The sequence below is a fragment of the Tachyglossus aculeatus genome, chromosome 3, assembly GCF_015852505.1.
Source record: "Tachyglossus aculeatus isolate mTacAcu1 chromosome 3, mTacAcu1.pri, whole genome shotgun sequence".
NCBI lineage: Eukaryota > Metazoa > Chordata > Mammalia > Monotremata > Tachyglossidae > Tachyglossus > Tachyglossus aculeatus.
In genome coordinates, this window is record NC_052068.1 from 53,105,396 (window position 1) to 53,124,383 (window position 18,988).

The 18,988-nt window shown below is 45.1% G+C and overlaps 1 protein-coding gene across 2 annotated transcripts in view; it reads left to right on the top strand.

Annotated features, from left to right (window-relative positions):
• FAM13C (family with sequence similarity 13 member C) overlaps positions 1 to 18,988 on the top strand; it is a 141,377-nt gene that overhangs the window by 74,300 nt on the left and 48,089 nt on the right. For both annotated transcript variants that reach the window (XM_038743632.1, XM_038743633.1), the window contains exon 5: positions 15,708 to 15,792. In XM_038743632.1, coding sequence (XP_038599560.1) covers positions 15,708 to 15,792 — 85 coding nt within the window. The remainder of the gene's footprint in view (positions 1 to 15,707; positions 15,793 to 18,988) is intronic.

The window sequence follows — 18,988 nt, forward strand, 5'->3', positions numbered from 1 at the left end:
GAGTGGAAGAGAAAAAAAGGAATCAAATCCCCTCATTTGTGTATCACTGATCAAATCCTCAATTCACAAAATCTGGGTTTAAAGGCAAAAAGAAAACAGTTAATAATAACTGTGGTATTTGTTAAACGCTTACTATGTGCCAGGCACTGTACTAAGCACTGGGGTGGATTTAAGATAATTGGGTCGGACACCACCCTGTTTGCAGTCCTCCCTGTACTGCAGGGCTACCCTGGGACTTGGGGAGGAGAAAACCTCATACCAAGGTGGGAGAGAGAGCTGGTGGCAACCTTGGGCTGGTCTGGAAAATGATTTGCATTATTGTGCCCCATAGACACGCCATCCCCAGCCTGGGCTTGGTTTCTGCCCCAGTGGCTTTGCCCCTGCTAGTCTCATGGAAGTGTTGTCACCGAGAGAGATGGTCAGGGAAGGGGAGAGGAAGGGTATTACCTCAGCAGCCATGTTCTAAGGCGAGGGAAGACTCCTCACTACCCTGGTCTGCTTGGCCAGCATGGAGCTGAGGTGATCTGCCCAGGCCTCGCTGGCCACCCCATGGGTCATTGTGAGTTTTTGCTACTGGGGGTAGGCCAGGGGAAAAAACTTGTCAGTCAAGCAATCAATTGATCAATGGTATTTATTGAGTACGTACTGTACCAAGCACTTGGGAGAGTGCAGTGTAACAGAGTTGGCAGATACATTCCCTGCCCATGATGAGTTTACAGACATTAACATAATTAAATTATGGATATGTACATAATTACAGACAGACATTAACATAATTAAATTATGGATATGTACATAAGTGCTGTGAGGCTGAGGGAGGGGTGAATAAAGGGTGCAAGCCAAGGGCAAAGGAGACACATAAGGAAGTGGGAGAAGAGGAAAAGGGAAGGACTCTTGACGGATATGTGGTTTTAATAAGGTTTTGAAAGTGGGCCGGGGGTGGGGGGAGGTAGTGATCATCTGTTGGGTGTGAAGAGGGAAGGTATTCCTGGCCAAAGGCAAGATGTGGGTGAAAGGTCGTCAGTGACAAACACATTTCCATGTCCCACTGGTCACTCTGAGCCCAGACAATTTTGGTGAAGGTTTGGAGCAAAGGGAAGGGGAGAGGCCAGGACTAGCTTTCACAACTCAATTTCCAAATTTCTGTTGTTGATTTGTTTATACACTATCAGCAGACAGTATTTATTGAGAACCCAGGTGCAGAGCACAGAATTGAGTGCTTGGGCTAGTATAATAGGGTTAGTGTTCATGATCCCTGCCTTAAAGAAACTTACAATTTTGCTGGGGAAACGGGCACTAAAATAATTTTACAAATAGGAGAAAGGAAAAAAGGGATTTGTCTGTGAGTTAGTGCTTAGGATATGTGAGGCATTTGGCCTTAGGAATTGCTGCATAGTGAGTATGTATTTTTAATATCTGTTTTCTTTAAGGAGGGGTGTCTGTTCTCTTCATATGAGCTCCCTCTTCTGGGTAACACTTTGCTAATGGCTTGGAGAGGGAAAAAATGTAGTTGACTTTGTTCCCTTGCTGGCTGCAGATCCTACAGAGGAAGAGGTTAGCAGTACATTCAATATTGCATCAGGTCCTGTCGGTTCTACCTTCACAGCATCACTAAAATTTACCCTTTCCTTTCCATCAAAACTGCTACAATGTTGATCCAAGCACTTATCCTATCCTGTCTTGACTAGTACTTCATCCTCCTCACTGTCCTTCCTTGACTCCTGTCTCTCTCCACACCAATTCATACTTCACTCTGCTACCCAAATCATTTTTCTAAAATAAGATCAGTCTTTGTTCACGCCTCAAGATCCTCCAATGGTTGCCCATCTACCTCTACATCAACAGAAACTCCTTACCATTGGCTTTAAAGCACTCAATCACCCTGCCCCTCCGATCTTACCTCTCTGATTTCCTACTACAAACCCAGCAAGCTCCCTTGGCCTCTCTAACACCAGCCTATTTACTGTACCTCATTCTTGTCTATTTCATTGCCCACCCCTCACCCACATCCTGAATCTGGTCTGGGACACCCTCCCCCTTCATATCTGGCGGACCATCATTCTCCCCTCTTTCAAAACCTTTTTTAAAATCACATCTCCCCCAAGAGGCCTTCCCTGATTAAGCCCTTATTTCCCTTACTCCCTCTCTCTTCTGCATCACCCTTGCTCTTAGATTTGTAATAATAACAATAATATTAAAGGCATTTGGTAACTGCTTACTATGTGCCAGGCACTGTACTAAATACCTTTTATTCACCCCACAAACAGTCCCACAGGACTTAGGTACATAACTGTAATTCATTTAATGTCTGTTTTCCCTTCTAGATTATGAGCTCCTCATGGGCAGGGAACATGTCCACTGTCTGTTATATTGTACTATTCCAAGTGATTAGTACAGTGCTCTGCACACAATGATTGATTACTTCATTGAAACCCAAAAAGCTACCTGTGCCTCTCGGCAGTTCACACTTGCTAGGGGCCAGAATGGTGGCAGCCAATCTCTGGGACAACTAGCAAACAGTATAGGCAAAGCAGTCTGAAAGCCTTCCTTTCCTCCAGAGTAGTTCCAGTTTGAGAAGCAGTGTGGCATTGTGGGTAGAGCATGGGCCCGGGAGTCAGAAGGTCATGGGTGCCAATCCCAGCTCTGCCACATATGCTGTGTGACCCTGGGCAAGTCACTTTACTTTTCTGTGCCTCAGTTACCTCATCTGTAAAATGGGGATTAAGACTGTTTTGAGCCCTATGTGGGACAGAGACTGCGTCCACCCTGATTAGCTTGTATTCCCCTGCAGCACTTAGTACAGGGTCTGGCAAATAATAATAATAATAATAATAATGGCATTTGTTAAGTGCTTACTATGTGCCAGGCACTGTTCTAAACACCGGGGTAGATACAAGGTAATCAGGGTTTCCCACGTAGGGCTCACAGGCTTCATCCCCATTTTACAGATGAGGTAACTGAGGTACAGAGAAGTTAAGTGTAAGCGCTTAACAAATACCACAATTATTAGTATTCCAATTGGGGAAGGCTGCCCTTGCAGACAATCCCAGGGCTCAAGTCCTCTGGCTGCAGTTTAAATCTTTTCCCCAAGGCAGTGGGATTGGGTCAGTAGAACCCCTAACCACCCCCTTAGTAACAATAAGACACATTGCAGAAGCCCTGGAGGCAAATCCAGGACAAAATACCCTTCAAAATGATGGGGAATAAGACTATTACAGGAGCTGGAATGGCTACATCTCTGAACTTTGAGCCCACCTCTTTCTCCATTCTTCCCAGAGATGAAACTCTGGAGCCATGATTATAGCAAAGTTTCTGAAGTCAATCAGTGGTGTTCATTGAGTGCTTCTTGTGGGCAGAGCACTGAATTAAGCACTTGAAGAAGTACAATAATAATAATAGTTATTTTTTTAAGTGCTTACTCTGTGTCAAGCACTGTTGTAAGCCCTGGGGTAGATACCCATTTATGAGGTCCACATAGGGCTCATAGTCTAAGTAGGAGGGATAACAGATATTGAATCCCCATTTGATAGTTGAGGAAACTGAGGCACAGAGAAGCTAAGTGACTTGCCCAAGGTCACACAGAAGGCAAGTGGCAGAGCCAGGATTAGAACTCAGGTCCTCACTCCCAGGCCTGTGCTCTTTCCACTGGATCATATTAGTAAATATTATCCTTGACCTAAAGGAGATTAAAGTCCCTTCATCTTCCCAAGTCTGCCTTCTGGTTTCCATCATCTCTTCCTCCATTCTTGCCTCATTATTCTCTTCTGCTGTCTCATCTCTTCCTTTTTTGCTTTTTGCCTCCCCTTCCTCTTTGGTCCCTCTCCCAGGTCTTTCCTTCTTTCCTCCAACCCTCTTTAAATTCTCTTCTTCCACCCCTTTGTCATGTTTCCAGCTGCTGCCAGGCTAAGGCAGGGGGAAGTAAATGGATGAGAAATCAGGTGACCCCTTGGGCTGGGGTTTCTATTAGCAACTCTGTCATACTTTCCCAAACACTTCGTACAGTCCTCTGCACACAGCATTCAATAAATACCACTGATTGATTGACCAGTTCTTAGCTGGCTGGTCCCTTGTTCATTATTAATACCAAGCAGATGCCTTTATGCCAGGTTTGATGATTTTCATCCCCAGACTTCTCTCCCCCATGAATGCCAGGTTTTGCAGTTGGGATGCAATGGCAGGGGACATTTAGATCTAGTCTCCCCTAGATGTAAGCTCACTGTGGACAGGGAATATATCTGTTATATTGTTATTATACTCTCCCAAGTGCTTAGTACAGTGTTTTGCACAAAGTAAGCATTCAAGAAATGTGATTGACTGATGAGGAAGGAAGTGCAATGTCTCTGCAGCAAGTGGTGGGAGCATCAGGCTCCCCCAGAGAAATGTTCTAATAGCACATGACTGCTGGAGAGGGCTATCAATGGCCACCCTGCAAGGAGGACCACTCTGGCGTAGGTCTTCTCCACTTGGGAGGTGATTTTCAACATTTTTTGGAGGCAAGAGGAATAGGCAGGAGCAGTGAAAAAAGACTTTTGGGCACTTGAATGTTTGCTGAAAAATTCCAGTATGTTCTGTTCTTCTTGTGTTCTTTCTTGTTTTCTTTGGATGGGTAAAGCCCCACCTTTCAGGTATGCAAGTGATATAATCACCAAATAATTTTATTTGTTAACTAAAAATTTGCAGTTGAGAAAATGTAATTTAAAAATGTACTTTACCTTTCCCATGTGGGACAGGGACTATGTCCAATTTATCCCTAATTTATTTTAATGTCTGTCTCCTTGTACACACTGTAAGTTCTTTGTGGGTAGGGATGGTGCTTACCATTCATTCAATCATATTTTTTGACCGCTTACTGTGTGCAGAGCACTGTACTAAGCGCTTATAATGGTGGTATTTGTTAAGCACTTACTATGTGCCAAGCACCATTCTAAGCGCTGGAGTAGAAACAAGGTAATCAGGTTGTCCCCCATGGGGCTCACAGTCTTCATCCCCATTTTACAGATGAGGTAACTGGGGCACAGAGAATCAATCAATCAATCATATTTATTGAGCGCTTACTGTGTGCAGAGCAGTGTACTAAGCACTTGGGAAGTACAAGTTGGCAACATGTAGAGATGGTCCCTTCCCAACGGTGGGCTCACAGTCTAGAAGGGGGAGACAGAGAACAAAACAAAACACATTAACAAAATAAAATAAATAGAATAGACATGTACAAGTAAAATAAATAGAGTAATAAATACGTACATATATACATATATACAGGTGCTGTGGGGAAGGGAAGGAGGTAAGTCGGGGGGATGAAGAAGGGGAGGAGGGGGAGAGGAAGGAGGGGGCTCAGTCTGGGAAGGCCTCCTGGAGGAGGTGAGCTCTCAGTAGGGCCTTGAAGGGAGGAAGAGAGCTAGCTTGGTGGATGTGGGGAGGGAGGGCATTCCAGGCCAGGGGGATGACGTGGGCCGGGGATCGATGGCGGGACAGGCGAGAATGAGGCATGGTGAGGAGATTAGTGGCAGAGGAGTGGAGGGTGCAGGCTGGGCTGTAGAAGAAGAGAAGGGAGGTGAGGTAGGAGAGGGCGAGGTGATGGAGAGCCTTGAAGCCGAGGGTGAGGAGTTTCTGCCTCATGTGTAGGTTGATTGGTAGCCACTGGAGATTTTTGAGGAGGGGAGTAACATGTCCAGAGCGTTTCTGGACAAAGACAATCCGGGCAGCGGTGTGAAGTATGGATTGAAGTGGGGAGAGACAAGAGGATGGGAGATTGGAGAGGAGGCTGATACAGTAGTCCAGATGAGATAGGATGAGAGCTTGAACGAGCAGGGTAGCAGTTTGGATGGAGAGGAAAGGGCAGATCTTGGCAATGTTGCGAAGCTGAGATCGGCAGGTTTTGGTGATGGCTTGGATGTGAGGGTTGAACAAGAGAGCGGAGTAGGGGATGACACCAAGGTTGCGGGCTTGTGAGACGGGAAGGATGGTAGTGCCATCAACAGTGATGGGAAAGTCAGGGAGAGGGCAGGGTTTGGGAGGGAAGACAAGGAGTTCAGTCTTGGACATGTTGAGTTTTCTGTGGCGGGCAGACATCCAGATGGAGATGTCCTGAAGGCAGGAGGAGATGCGAGCCTCGAGGGAGGGGGAGAGAGCAGGGGCAGAGATGTAGAGGGCAGAGATATAGGGGCAGAGAAGTTAAGTGACTTGTCCAAAGTCACACAGCTGACAAGTGGCAGAGCCAGGATTAGAACCCACGACCTCTGACTCCCAAGCCCGTGTTCTTTCCACTGAGCTTCATTTCTCAAGCACATATTACAGTGTTCTGAACACAGTAAATGTTCACTAAATACCACTGATGGATTGATAACCTGATTATTTTGTATCTACCCCGGCACTTAGTTTAGTGCTTGGCTTATAGTAAGTACTTAAAAAATATGACTATTATCATCATCATTATTATTATTATTTGCTTCACCTTTCATTCCTTCTGGGATTTCTACCTCATCAATTAAAATAAATAAGCAATTGAGAAAATATCGAGAATTTAAAGTAAGGTCTTTTAGGAGACTCATCAAAGCAATAATACTCCAAGTGCTCTTTATTTCTTCATAAATGCTAATCTCAAAGTCAGCTGAGATTAAAAGCAAATGTCAGAATCATTGCACCATTGCTCAAATGAAATTGAAATTATTTTGAGGTTTTTAAGTGCTACAGCAGGACAGGCCTTTCATGTAATTGGTTCTTGTGTCCTGTAGGAGTAAAATACTCCTTGAAGGAGAAGCTCAATCTTACTGGGGAAATTTTCCCATAACGATGATGATGATGGCATTTGTTAAGTGCTTACTATGTGTGAAGCACTGTTCTATGTGCTGGGGGGATACAAGGTGATCAGGTTGCCCCATGTAGGGCTCACAGTCTTAATCCTCATTTAACAGATGAGGTAACTGTGGCATAGAGAAGTTAAGTGACTTGCCCAAAGTCACACAGCTGACAAGTGGCAGAGGCAGAATTAGAACCCATTACCTCTGGCTCCCAAGCCCGGGTTCTTTCCACTGAGCCATGCTGCTTTTCCTATATAAGAGAGGCAAGCAGTGCTTTGAGACAGGGAACTAAAAACAGAGTGGATAGAGTAATGGAGATCATGGTAGGTGGATGAGTGAGCTGGAGAGCAGAGCTGGATGAGATCAGGGGGAAGACCTTTGGATCCAGGGTGAGTATTGGGTTTGGGGAGAGGGAGTTTCACCCTCTCCATCTCCCCTTGGGAAGGCAAATATCCTTGTCTCCAATGCAGCTGTTTGTTTTTCTGGGTTGAGGTTTTTTTTTGTGGGGGTGGGGAGGTTGCGGCCTTTAAGCACTATGTTCCAGGCACTCTGCTAAACACAGAGGTAGATACAAGTTAAGCAGCATAGACATCGTCTAGACCTCACACGGGGCTCAGAGTCTTAATCCCCATTTTACAGATAAGGTAACTGAGGTAAAGAGAAGTGACTCACCCAAGGTCACACAGCAATCAAGTGATGGAGCTAGAATCAGAACCCAGTTCCTTCTTACTCCCAGGCCCATGCCCTATTAGCTAGGCAACATTGCTTCTCTCATGGTTCAGCATGAGATTTAGCTAATAACAAGTTGCAACTTTAATGAGTTCCCTTGTCTGGGTTCCCTACCCTAACAACATCACCCACAATAGTCAGCTGACAATAGGAGGGTTTAGTACCATTTTGGTGGGGTTACAATTCAGCATGGTGGCACAGGAAGGCAAATTGGAGAAGCAGTGTGGTTCAGTGGAAAGAGTCCGGGCTTTGGAGTCGGAAGTTATAGGTTCAAATCTCGGCTCCGCCACCTGTCAGCTATGTGACTTTGGGCAAGTCACTTAACTTCTCTGGGCCTCAGTTACCTCATCTGTAAAATGGGGATTAAGACTGTGAGCCCCCGTGGGACAACCTGCTCACCTTGTAACCTTCCTGGTGCTTAGAACAGTGCTTTGCACATAGTAAGTGCTTAATAAATTCTATTATTATTATTATTAAATGGGAAATTTTTGTAGTGAGGTAGTGTCATTTGACATGCCTCCTGATTGGCTGGGGATCTGCTTAATCAATGGCTGTTGCTGGGGGAGGCTGCTGCACCCACTTACCTCCATGCCAGATTGCTTGGATGCCAGGAGCCATTTTGAAGGCCCCTCAGCAAAGCAACTGGCTGCAAAGATCAACCTTTGAGCTAGAAAGCCCAAGCAGACAAAAGTGCAGACAAAGACAGCACTGTTTTAGGGGTTCTGGAAACTTTTGTAGTAAATCTTGCCTGCTTCTATACTACTTATAGGGAGAGGTTTAGTCCATTCAGATTTGGACATAAAGTTATAAGTGATGCCAGTTTTGGGCTAGGCCAATGTAGTAGCCAGTCCAGGATTCTGCCTTCCACCCTCTCTACAGGAAGTTGGGAGGAAACAAGTGGTGGTTGCCCTCCTTGACCTTCTAATCAATCAGTGATATTATTGAGTACTTACTGTGCACAGAGCACTGTACTAAGCTCTTGGAAGAGTACAATTCAGCAGCGTTGGTATTTTGAGGGACATGTTATCTGATGTCCCAACGTTTCCCTTCCATCCCCAGCTTTCTGCTGTCAATTCCTTTCCCAAATTACACCTGCCCTATATCTAAAGATGCAGGATTTCCAGCATGGCTGCCCACTGGAGTTTATAGCCAGCACCTCAAGAGCCATGACTCATGCCCGGCTCCAGACACAGGTCCCAAGGGCAGTAGGGTCCACCCAACTCCAGCCCTTGGCCAGGCCATATCCTTGCTTCAGCCTCTCCCTTTAGATTTTGCTTTAGATCCCTGCACCAAACTGACTGATCTGTTTCAGTAAGAATGAAGGGGGAAAAAAAAAACACCTCACACCAACTAAACATAAATGACATTTTTTTCCCCCTAAAGTATCCATAAAGCTTACTACATACCAGGTAATGTTCTAAGCACCAATATAGATGCAAAGTAATCAGGTTGGCCAAAGTTCCTGTCTGTATGGGGCTCACAGTCTTAATCCCCATTTTACAGGTGAGGTAACTAAGATCTAGAGAAATGAAGTGGCTTGCATGATCATACAGCAGACAGGTCATGGAGCTGGCACTAGAACTCAAATCCTTCTGACTGGTGGTGCTCTATCCATTAGGCCGCACTGTTTCCCCATAACTACCAATTCCCTTATATTGTACTCTCCCAAGCACTTAGTACAGTCCTCTATTCACAGGTCACTAAATCTTGATGGTTCCACCTTTACAACATAGCTAAAATCCACCCTTTCCTCTCCATCCAAACTGCAACCACATTAATACAATCACTAATCCTATCCTGCCTGACTTACTGCATCAGCCTCCTTGCTGTTCCCCCAGCCTCCTGTCTCTCCCTACTCCAGTCCATACTTCACTCTCCTGCCATTTTTCTACAAAAACGTTCAGGACATGTCACTCTGCTCCTCAAAAAACTCCAGTGGTTGCCCATCCACCTCTTCAACAAACAAAAATTCCTCACCATCACCCTTAAAGTGCTCCACTACCTTGCCCCCTCCTACCTCACCTCACTTTCTCCTTCTACAACTCAGCCTGCATGCTTTGCTCCTTTAGTGCTAACCTTCACACTGTGCCTCAATCTTGCCTGTTTCATCGTCAATCGTATTTATTGAGCGCTTACTATGTGCAGAGCACTGTACTAAGCGCTTGGGAAGTACAAATTGGGAACATATAGAGACAGTCCCTACCCAACAGTGAGCTCACAGTCTAAAAGGGGGGAGACAGAGAACAAAACCAAACATACTAACAAAATAAAATAAATAGAATAGATATGTACAAGTAAAATAAATAAATAGAGTAATAAATATGTACAAACATATATACATACATACAGGTGCTGTGGGGAAGGGAAGGAGGTAAGATGGGGGGGATGGAGAGGGGGAACGAGGGGGAGAGGAAGGAAGGGGCTCAGTCTGGGAAGGCCTTCTGGAGGAGGTGAGCTCTCAGCAGGGCCTTGAAGGGAGGAAGAGAGCTAGCTTGGCGGATGGGCAGAGGGAGGGCATTCCAGGCCCGGGGGCCTGTTTCATCTCTGACCCCCAGCCCATGTCCTGCCTCTGGCCTAGGACACCTTCCCTCCTCATATCTGACAGACAGTACTCTCTCCCCCTTCAAAGCCTTATTAAAGGTACAACTCATCCAAGAGGCCTTCCCAGACTAAGCCCCACTTTTCCTCATCTCCCACTTCTTTCTGCGACGCCCTGACTTCCTTTGCTCTTCCCCCATTCTAGTCCCACAACACTTATGTACATATTGGTTATTTTATTTATTTGTATTGATGTCTGCCTCCTCCAGTCTAGACTGTAAGCCTATTGTAAGCAGGGAATGTAACTGTGTATTGCTGTATTGTACTCTTCCAAAAGCTTAGTACGGTGCTCTGCACAAAGTAAGCGCTCAGTAAATACGATTGAATGAATGAATGAAAGTGCTCAATAAATGCCATCCATTGATTGATAAAAGACCTGGCTCTGCAGCAGGCTAATTGCGAGCCAGATTGCCCTAAAATTATGTTTTACAATGGACCCTGGATGGGTGTGTCATATTTCAAGCACTTTGTAAACTGAACCTGGGTAATTTTAGACTGACAACTAGTAAGGTTTTTCTCAGGGAAGGAGCATATTCTCCTTTCTCAAGATGCTAAAAGAAATGACCATGTAATGCAGGGCCATATTAAAGATCTGCGGAACCTGCTGGACTTGAGACTGGAAGGAATTTTCCCTGAGAGCCTTAAGATTTGTTTCTTAGCTTTGGACTCACCCTGCCTAGCCCACACTGTGGCTCAATACCAAGAACACCGCAGACTGAAATCCCAGGCATGGAATTAGATTTGAGCCTCTGCTTCGGAAGAGACAGTGACTGGAATGAGCCGCAGTGGATCAGAGGCTAAACAGCTTGAAACTCCTACTTCCGTGGATTCTAATCTTCCTCTCAGCACTTCTCTCTGCCTAGGGAAAGTCTCAAGAGATGGACAAGTGGCAGGAATTCATCTTCAGTTGCAGAATGCGGTCTATGCATTTAACGTGCAAAATTTTGCTGAAGAGGCAACTTTTCAGGAACAAATCGATTCTTCATTGGGCTGCCTGTCTAAGAATACATAGCTATTTTGGCTCATTGCCAAGTCAAAAGACCTCAGACTTTCATATTACATCTCTTTATGTTTTGAGGCAAAGAAGATTTTTATGTTTGTCTTCCTTTGCTGTTAGTGGGGTTGAGAAAGATATTGGGATAAAGACTTGATAACCAACACATTTCTCCTTTTCATAAAAATGATGTCCAGCATTTATTAAGCTCTTACTTTGTGCCACGCACTGTACCAAGTGCTGGGGTAGATACAAGCAAATAGGATTGGACTTAGTCACTGTCCTATATGAGGCTCACAGTGTCAATCCCCATTTTACAGATGAGGTATGTGAGGCCCAGATAAATGAAGAGATTTGCCCAAGGTCACAGAGCAGGCAAGTGGCAGAGCTGGAATTAGAACCCATGACCTTCTGACTCCAGGCCCGTGCTCTATCCACTACACCATGCTATCCCTTTTAGGTTGTAAATCCCAAAGGGATCAATGGAATCAATGTCTGCCAGGGCCTTATTTCATCCCCTCTATTTCTAGGATTCTCTATATTGGCTCAAGTCAATTAATTTGTTTTTTTAAGTGTTTATTGTGTTTAGAGCACTTGGGAGAGTACAAAAATGTAAACTGACACAATCTCTGCCCTTGGAGAGTTGCAGTCTATTTGCGGAGACAGCATTTCAAATAAATTATAGTAGTGGAAGCCCCCAAGTATAAAGCTATGTGTACAAGTGCTGAGGGGGTTGGGGGTGAGAACCTAAATGTTTAGGGCATAGGACTAAATGCATAGGTTATGCAGATGGGAGAGAAAATAGTTAGGATTTGGTGGGAGAGGTATGATTTTAGTAGGGGAAGCAGTGTGGCTTAGTGAATAGAGCACAAGCCTGGGAGTCAGAAGGACCTGTGTTCTAGTACCTGCTCTGCCACGTTACCTTGGATAAATCACTTAACTTCTCTGCACCTCAGTTACCTCTACTATAAAATGGAGATAAACACTGTGAGCCCCATGTGGGACAGGTACTGTCCAACCTGATGATCTTGTATCTACCTCAGAGTTTAGAGCAGTGCTTGGCACATAGTAATCACTTAAGGAGCACTATAATTATTATTGTTATTGGGCTTTGAATGCAGGGAAAGTGGTGGGTTTTCGGTTGCGAAAGGGAAAGAGTTCCAAGAAGGGAAGGAGGGTGTGAGGAAGGGGTTGACAGCCAGAGAGGTGAGATCGAGGTACAGTAAGGAGATGCGAGAGGAGTAAAACGTGTGGTCTGGTTTGTACTGGGAGAAGATTGATGTTAGATAGCATGTTAATGATAATAATAATAATGGTATTTGTTAAGCACTTACTATGTGCCAAGCACTGTTTTAAGCGCTGGGTAGATACAAGGAAATCAGGTCCCACGTGGGCCTCACAATCTTAATCCCCAGTTTACAGATGAGGTAACTGAGGCACAGTGAAGTGAAGTGATTTGCCCAAGGTCACACAGCAGGCAAGTGGAGGAGATGGGATTAGAACCCACGACCTCTGACTTCCAAGCCCATGCTCCTTCCACTAAGCCATGCTGCTTCTCTGATCATTACTCTCCTCGCCTTCACAGCCTTATTAAAACCACATCTCCTCCAAAAGATCTTCTCTATCTAAGCCTTCATTTCCCCTACTCCCTCTTCCTTCTGAACAGCCCTTTCACTTAAATTTGGATGAAGCAGCGCAGTGTAGTGGATAGAGTATGTCTATCAGAAGTCAGAAGGTCATGCATTCTAATCCTATCTCCTCCATATGTCTGCTGTGTGACCTTGGGCAAATCATTCACTTCTCTGTGCCTCAGTTACCTCATCTGTAAAATGGGGATTGAGGCTGTGAGCCCCATGTGGGACAGGGTCTGTGTCCAACCTGATTAGCTTGTATCTACCTCAGCACTTAAAACAGTGCTTGGCACATAGTAAGCATTTAATAAATACCATAATGATCATTATTATTATTACCCTTTATTCACCCCACCCACAGGTCTTATGTAACATATCCATAGTTTATTTTAATGTCTGTCTCACCTTCTAGACAGTGAGGTCATTCATTCATTCAATTGTATTTATTGAGTGCTTACTGTGTGCAGAGCACTGTACTAAGCACTTGGAAAGTACAATTTGGTAACAGATAGAGGCAAACCCTACCCAACAACGGGCTCACAGTCTAGAAGCTCCTTGTGGGTAGGGAACATGTCCACCAATGCTGTTAATTTTGTATTCTCCCAAGTGCTTAGTACAGTGCTCTGCACGTAGCACACTGATTGAGGAGAAACTTGAGTACCTTAAAGTTGATGGTTTGTAGTTTTACTTGATGTGGTGATGGATGGAAAACCATTGGAGGATTTTGAGGACTGGGGAGATGAGGACTGAATGAATTTTTTAGGAAAATGATCCAGGCAGCAGAATGAAGTATGGACTGGAAGAGGCTAAAGGCAGGGAGGTCAGTGAGGAGGCTGGTGCTGTAGTTAAAATTAGATATGATGAGTTCTTGGATCAGCATGGTGCTGGTTTGCATGGAAAGAAAGGAGGCAAATCTTTCCATTCTTCTCCAGGTAACCAGCCGACATGCCAATCAAAGTAGGATCTCTCAAAGAAGTATCTCCTCTCTCTTCTGCCCCTAATCGAGGAGTGGATACACTTGCATCTTCCATGTGTCCTCTCATGGCCATCCAGTTGCCTTCTCTCCTTACTCAGGGAATAAGTATTGGAAACCCAGTCTTAGCAGAGGGCTGAAAAGGACTTTATTTTTAATGGTATCAGGCACTGTACTGAGCCCTAGGACAGTTACCAGATAATCAGGTTGGACAAAGTCCCTGTCCCACATGGGGCTCACAGCCTTCATGCTCATTTTGCAGATGAGGTAACTGAGGTCGGAGAAGTGAAGTGACTTGTCCAAGATCACCCAGTAGACAAGTGGCAGAACTGGGATTAGAATCCAGGTTCTTCTGACTCCTAGCTCCGTGCTCTGTCCTGGGCTGGAAATTCCAGAGGGGTTGAATAAAGTCAGTAGCCGCCCTGAGTCAAATTGAGCACCATCTCAGAGGGTGCCAACAGGCAACTTCTGTTTCCAAAATGGTTGCCAGACTGGAATTAAGAGCCCTGTGCAGCACCTGTTGTGGTAGCTTCAGCAGGCACAAACCAGTCAGAAGTAGCCCTGATAGCAATAGGATATTTTCTCACTTGCAATAACAAGAATAATATGAACTGTGATATTTATTAAACACTTACTATGTGTCAAACACCTTGCTAACAGCTGGGGAGGACACAATGCAATCAGATCGGACACAGTCCCTGTGCCAAATAAGGCTCACAGTCCAAGAGGGAGGGAGAAGCAGTGTTTTATCCCCATTTTGTAGATGAAGTAACGGAGACATGGTGAAGTTAAGTGATTTGTCCAAGATCACACAGCAGGGAATTTATGGAGCTGGGATTAGAACTCAGGTCTCCTGTCTCCCAGTCCTGTACTCTTTCCACTGGGCCAGTCTGGGGCTTCATACTTTCAGTGACTACAACTTCCAAAATAAGCTGATTCAAAGTCCTTGCTCTTTCATCCCTCTAAAAGGAGTCTCTCCTTCATCAAGATAGAGGATGTGAATGAGATCACACGCCTCTCCCCCTTTGATCTTCTCTTCCTCCATCTCTGTCCTCACCCCAACGAGACAAGTCTAAGAAAAGGGACTTCTACACCCCTCTCCCACCCCTCCAGAGGGAGGGGATTGGAACCTTTGGGGAATTAGAAATGACTCACGCAGTCCAGTCAGAAGCTAATTAAAATTGCTGGGGCTTTTGCATCATGGTGAGTTCCTGGTGTCAGAGAGTGCAGATGAATGATTCTCTCCCCAGAGCCAGACCAAGAGCAAACTAGAGCAACAGAGGGCATAGACAGCCTGAAGTGCTGTGTAAGATAAACGGCCCGCCCCCTCAGTGATTGGTTTACCCTGAGTGACAAAGATCTGTTCATTCTGCCTCTGTGGATGGTGAGATATGAGAGCCCGATAGCTGCAGTCCACATAAAAGAAGCAGAAAGAACAGATGAAAAGCAGAGAGGCTCCCCTGTGTGTGAAGGGGAGGCTGGCTCTGTAACTCTTTGTGAGCCGTGGTCTGTGTGTTCCCCGTGGACCTGGGGCGAGGGTTTTTTATGAATGGTGGGCCGGGAGGGGCACAGTGTCATCAGATCCTGATGTCAGCACAATGAATGGAACGTACTTGGCCAGCTTAAAGCTGCGAGGCTGGGAGTATAGACAGACATTCAGATTGGTTCCCGGGACATGTCGTCTCTTGCTGACGAAATCCACGTTCCCCGGGTGTCACGGATAATCTGAACACGTTAGGATTTAAAGAACTGCAGAATCCAAGGCGACATGGGGAAGGATGCATATCTCGGCGCTCCTTAAACAGAACTGCTCCTCGGGAACAGAGGCCGAAGCCTGGGAAGAGACTTCAGCCGAAAGGCCGGCCCAGCGTTGCCTTTCAGTGATCTACTTAGCTGGCCCAATGTTCTGCTTCTGCTTGCAGAATTCTCTGTTGAAGCTCCAAGCCCTTGAAACTGATCTGTGTTCTGCATTTCTCCCAAACCAGGAAGAAACACCTCCGCTGCAGGGAGGCAAAGATCCAGCACCCTCTTCCCTCCCCAGCGGGCCAACCGACGGAACCAATTCTGGAGGTAAGAGGCCGGGGACAGGGACGGGGGAGTAGGCTCACTGGACGAAGTGGACCCTCATCTTGCAGCTTCATCAAATAGTGAAGTCCTCTGGCGTTCAGCGCTGCTGATGCATTGTAAAAACTAAGGCAGAGAAGGGTGCTTCCCCCAGCCAGGCAAGGAAAGCAACAATATCTGAAAGCTGCATTATTCACCATCTTATCTGTCCTGGGTGGCATTCAATGGAAAAATCTTAGAATCCAACATTTGGCCGCCTTACTTGAGCGCTTCCTTACAAGAGGGTTGTTCATTTCAATCGGCTTGTGTCACCTGGGCTGTTTCAAATGTCAGATGGATTTTTATTATCTTTTGGGGGTTTGAATGCAGCCAGGTTATTTACAGCATAATTGATTTTCATTTGATGTCAAAACGTGGGAGGAGTAGAGGGAAAGCCCGTAACACAATGATCCTAATTATAAATAAGTCTTCCTCATCATGATCATATCCAGTCTGGTTTCTCTTTGTCAAGCTCTAACCTCTGCATTCAGAAGTCTGTAATGCTCAGGGTGATTTTGAGGGGAGTCCCCCAAGCCTTATATCTTAGGGTGACAGAATCCCCAGCAGCAGAAGGCAAATTATTTCTGTCACTGAAAAAAGTGGGTCATCCCCATGAATACCTGGGACCAGGATTGGGGGACATCAAAGGCCAGTCAGCTTTAAAGCCATGAGGTCACAGGTTGAAGACCCAATTTTTAGGTTAATAAACTGATCCATTCTGGAGAACTTGCTTGAATATCTATGAATTGTACATTATTTATTTTTCATTTATATTCATTAATCAATGGTATTTATCGAGCATTCTTTCATTCGCTCAATCATGTTTATTGAGTGCTTACTGTGTGCAGTGCACCGTACTAAGTGGGCTTGAGAGGGTATCTGTCTTCCGCTCTAGGCTGTAATCTCCTTATGGATAGGGAACGTGTCTACTGATTCTGTTGTATTGAACTCTCCCAAGCACTCATCACAGTGCTTTGCACACAGTAAGCGCTCAATAAATACCATCAATGATGATGAATTATCTGCATAGAGGGAGAAATAGGGAAATAATACAAAACCCCTGGAGACAGTTAGCAAACCTATTTTTGAAACCATGATTTTAAAAAAAGACCTTCAGGCAAATATCATGTATGTGACATACACTGCTTCTCTGGATGCCTGGTTACATGCTTTAGGCCCAGATTGAAGATGCTGTGGGAAGGAGGCCTCAGAGCTGGGTGGGAGACGGTATCTGCTCAAGGTTCTCTGGTTGTCAACCTGGTTATGACGAAAAATCACCCTGGCGATCAGTCATGGTATAAATTGAGCACTTAGTGGGAGCACTTTCCCTGCTCTCAAGAAGCTTAAGTCTAGATAGAAACCTCACCTTCTGCTTTCTGCATCACTAAGGGAGTTCTTGGGGCAACCGGGTTGCAAGGCTAAATGGAGCAGAGACCAGAGACATAACAAGCTCAACTTCAAGTTAGGTGTGATGGAGAGAGAAGTGGGTGAAGGGAGTGGAGAGGTAACAGAGCAGGTGATAGTTGGAAAGAAAGAGGGAAGCATGAGAAGGGAAATGCGAGAGTGGTGTTGGGAGGTGGAAGAGGAGAGGTGGGAGAGACTGAAGGGAAGAGGGAGAGAAAAGGGAACATGAGCCATAAGGTAAATATAAGAGGAGATTGGTGGGTTGGTTTGGCTCTGAGAGCCCAAGTCATGTGCAACTGGACTGTAGGAGGAGTTCCACTGTGGGTATGGGTAGGGATCTAGAAAAATCCTCAAACCTCCCCAAAGATAGGAAACAAAAACTCTCCCCAGATTCCCACTCTGAACTGGAAGATTTCCGTTTCGTGATGCCATTTAGTCATTCTGAGAGTTATGAGAGCAACCTTGCCCGCTCAGATGCCTGTGTCGAAGAAGAGCATTTATTTCACAAGGAATGAACATTAATCCAATCTGTGGTGACACAAACTTTGAGTATGGGAAAAGGTGTGAGGGTAAGCAAAGAATTTCCCTATGCAGTTACATTGGCTTCCCTGAGTCAGACCAGGGATCTCCAAGCTAGCTCACATGCTATTGGTAGAGTAACAATCCACTAACAGGAGCTTAACGAAGGGGCAGTTTGGTTCAGTGGAAAGAGCATATGACTGGTAAATGGAAGATCCAGGTTCTAATCCTATTTCTGCCCCTAATCAATCAATCAATCAATCAATCGTATTTATTGAGCGCTTACTATGTGCAGAGCACTGTACTAAGCGCTTGGGAAGTACAAATTGGCATCACATAGAGACAGTCCCTACCCAACAGTGGGCTCACAGTCTAAAAGGGGGAGACAGAGAACAGAACCAAACATACCAACAAAATAAAATAAGTAGGATAGAAATGTACAAGTAAAATAAATAAATAAATAAATAGAGTAATAAATAAATAAATAAATAAATAAATAAATAAATAGAGTAATAAATATGTACAACCATATATACATATATACAGGTGCTGTGGGGAAGGGAAGGAGGTAAGACGAGGGGATGGAGAGGGGGACGAGGGGGAGAGGAAAGCTAGACAGCTGTGTGATTTTAGCCAAGTCATATGACCTCTCTGTGCTTCAGTTTCCTCATCTGTAAAATGAGGGTATGAACCCTGGTCTTACTTGAGAAGCAGTATGTTGTAGTGGATAGAGCATGGGCCTGGGAGTCAGAAGGTCATGGGTCCTAATCCCAGCTCTGCTATTTGTCTGCTGTGTTACCTTGGGCAAGTCACTTCACTTCTCTGTGCCTCAGTTACCTCATAGGTAAAATGAGGTTTAAGACTGTGAGCCCTATGTGGGACAGGAACTATGTCCAACCTGATTACCTTGTATCTACCCCAGTGCTTAGATCAGTGCTTGGCACTTAGTAATTGCTTAATAAATACCATTGTTATTATAATTATTATTATTGTTCTTAGGTCATGGGCCATGTACTTTGTGCCATCTGGTAATCTTAGACCTGTGCTATGGCTAGTCTTTGGTTCTCCAAAAAGTCATACAAAAGACCCAGTTGATTATAGGGAAGAAAAGAAGAAATTACATTTACCAGGAAGCAAAGGGGCTGAATCATGAGTTCTTGGCACCACAATGGGGGTTGGCCCTGGGTGGAGCTAAGCCCAGGCCTTGCCATGATAAAGATCGGAGTGGATTTCTGCTTTC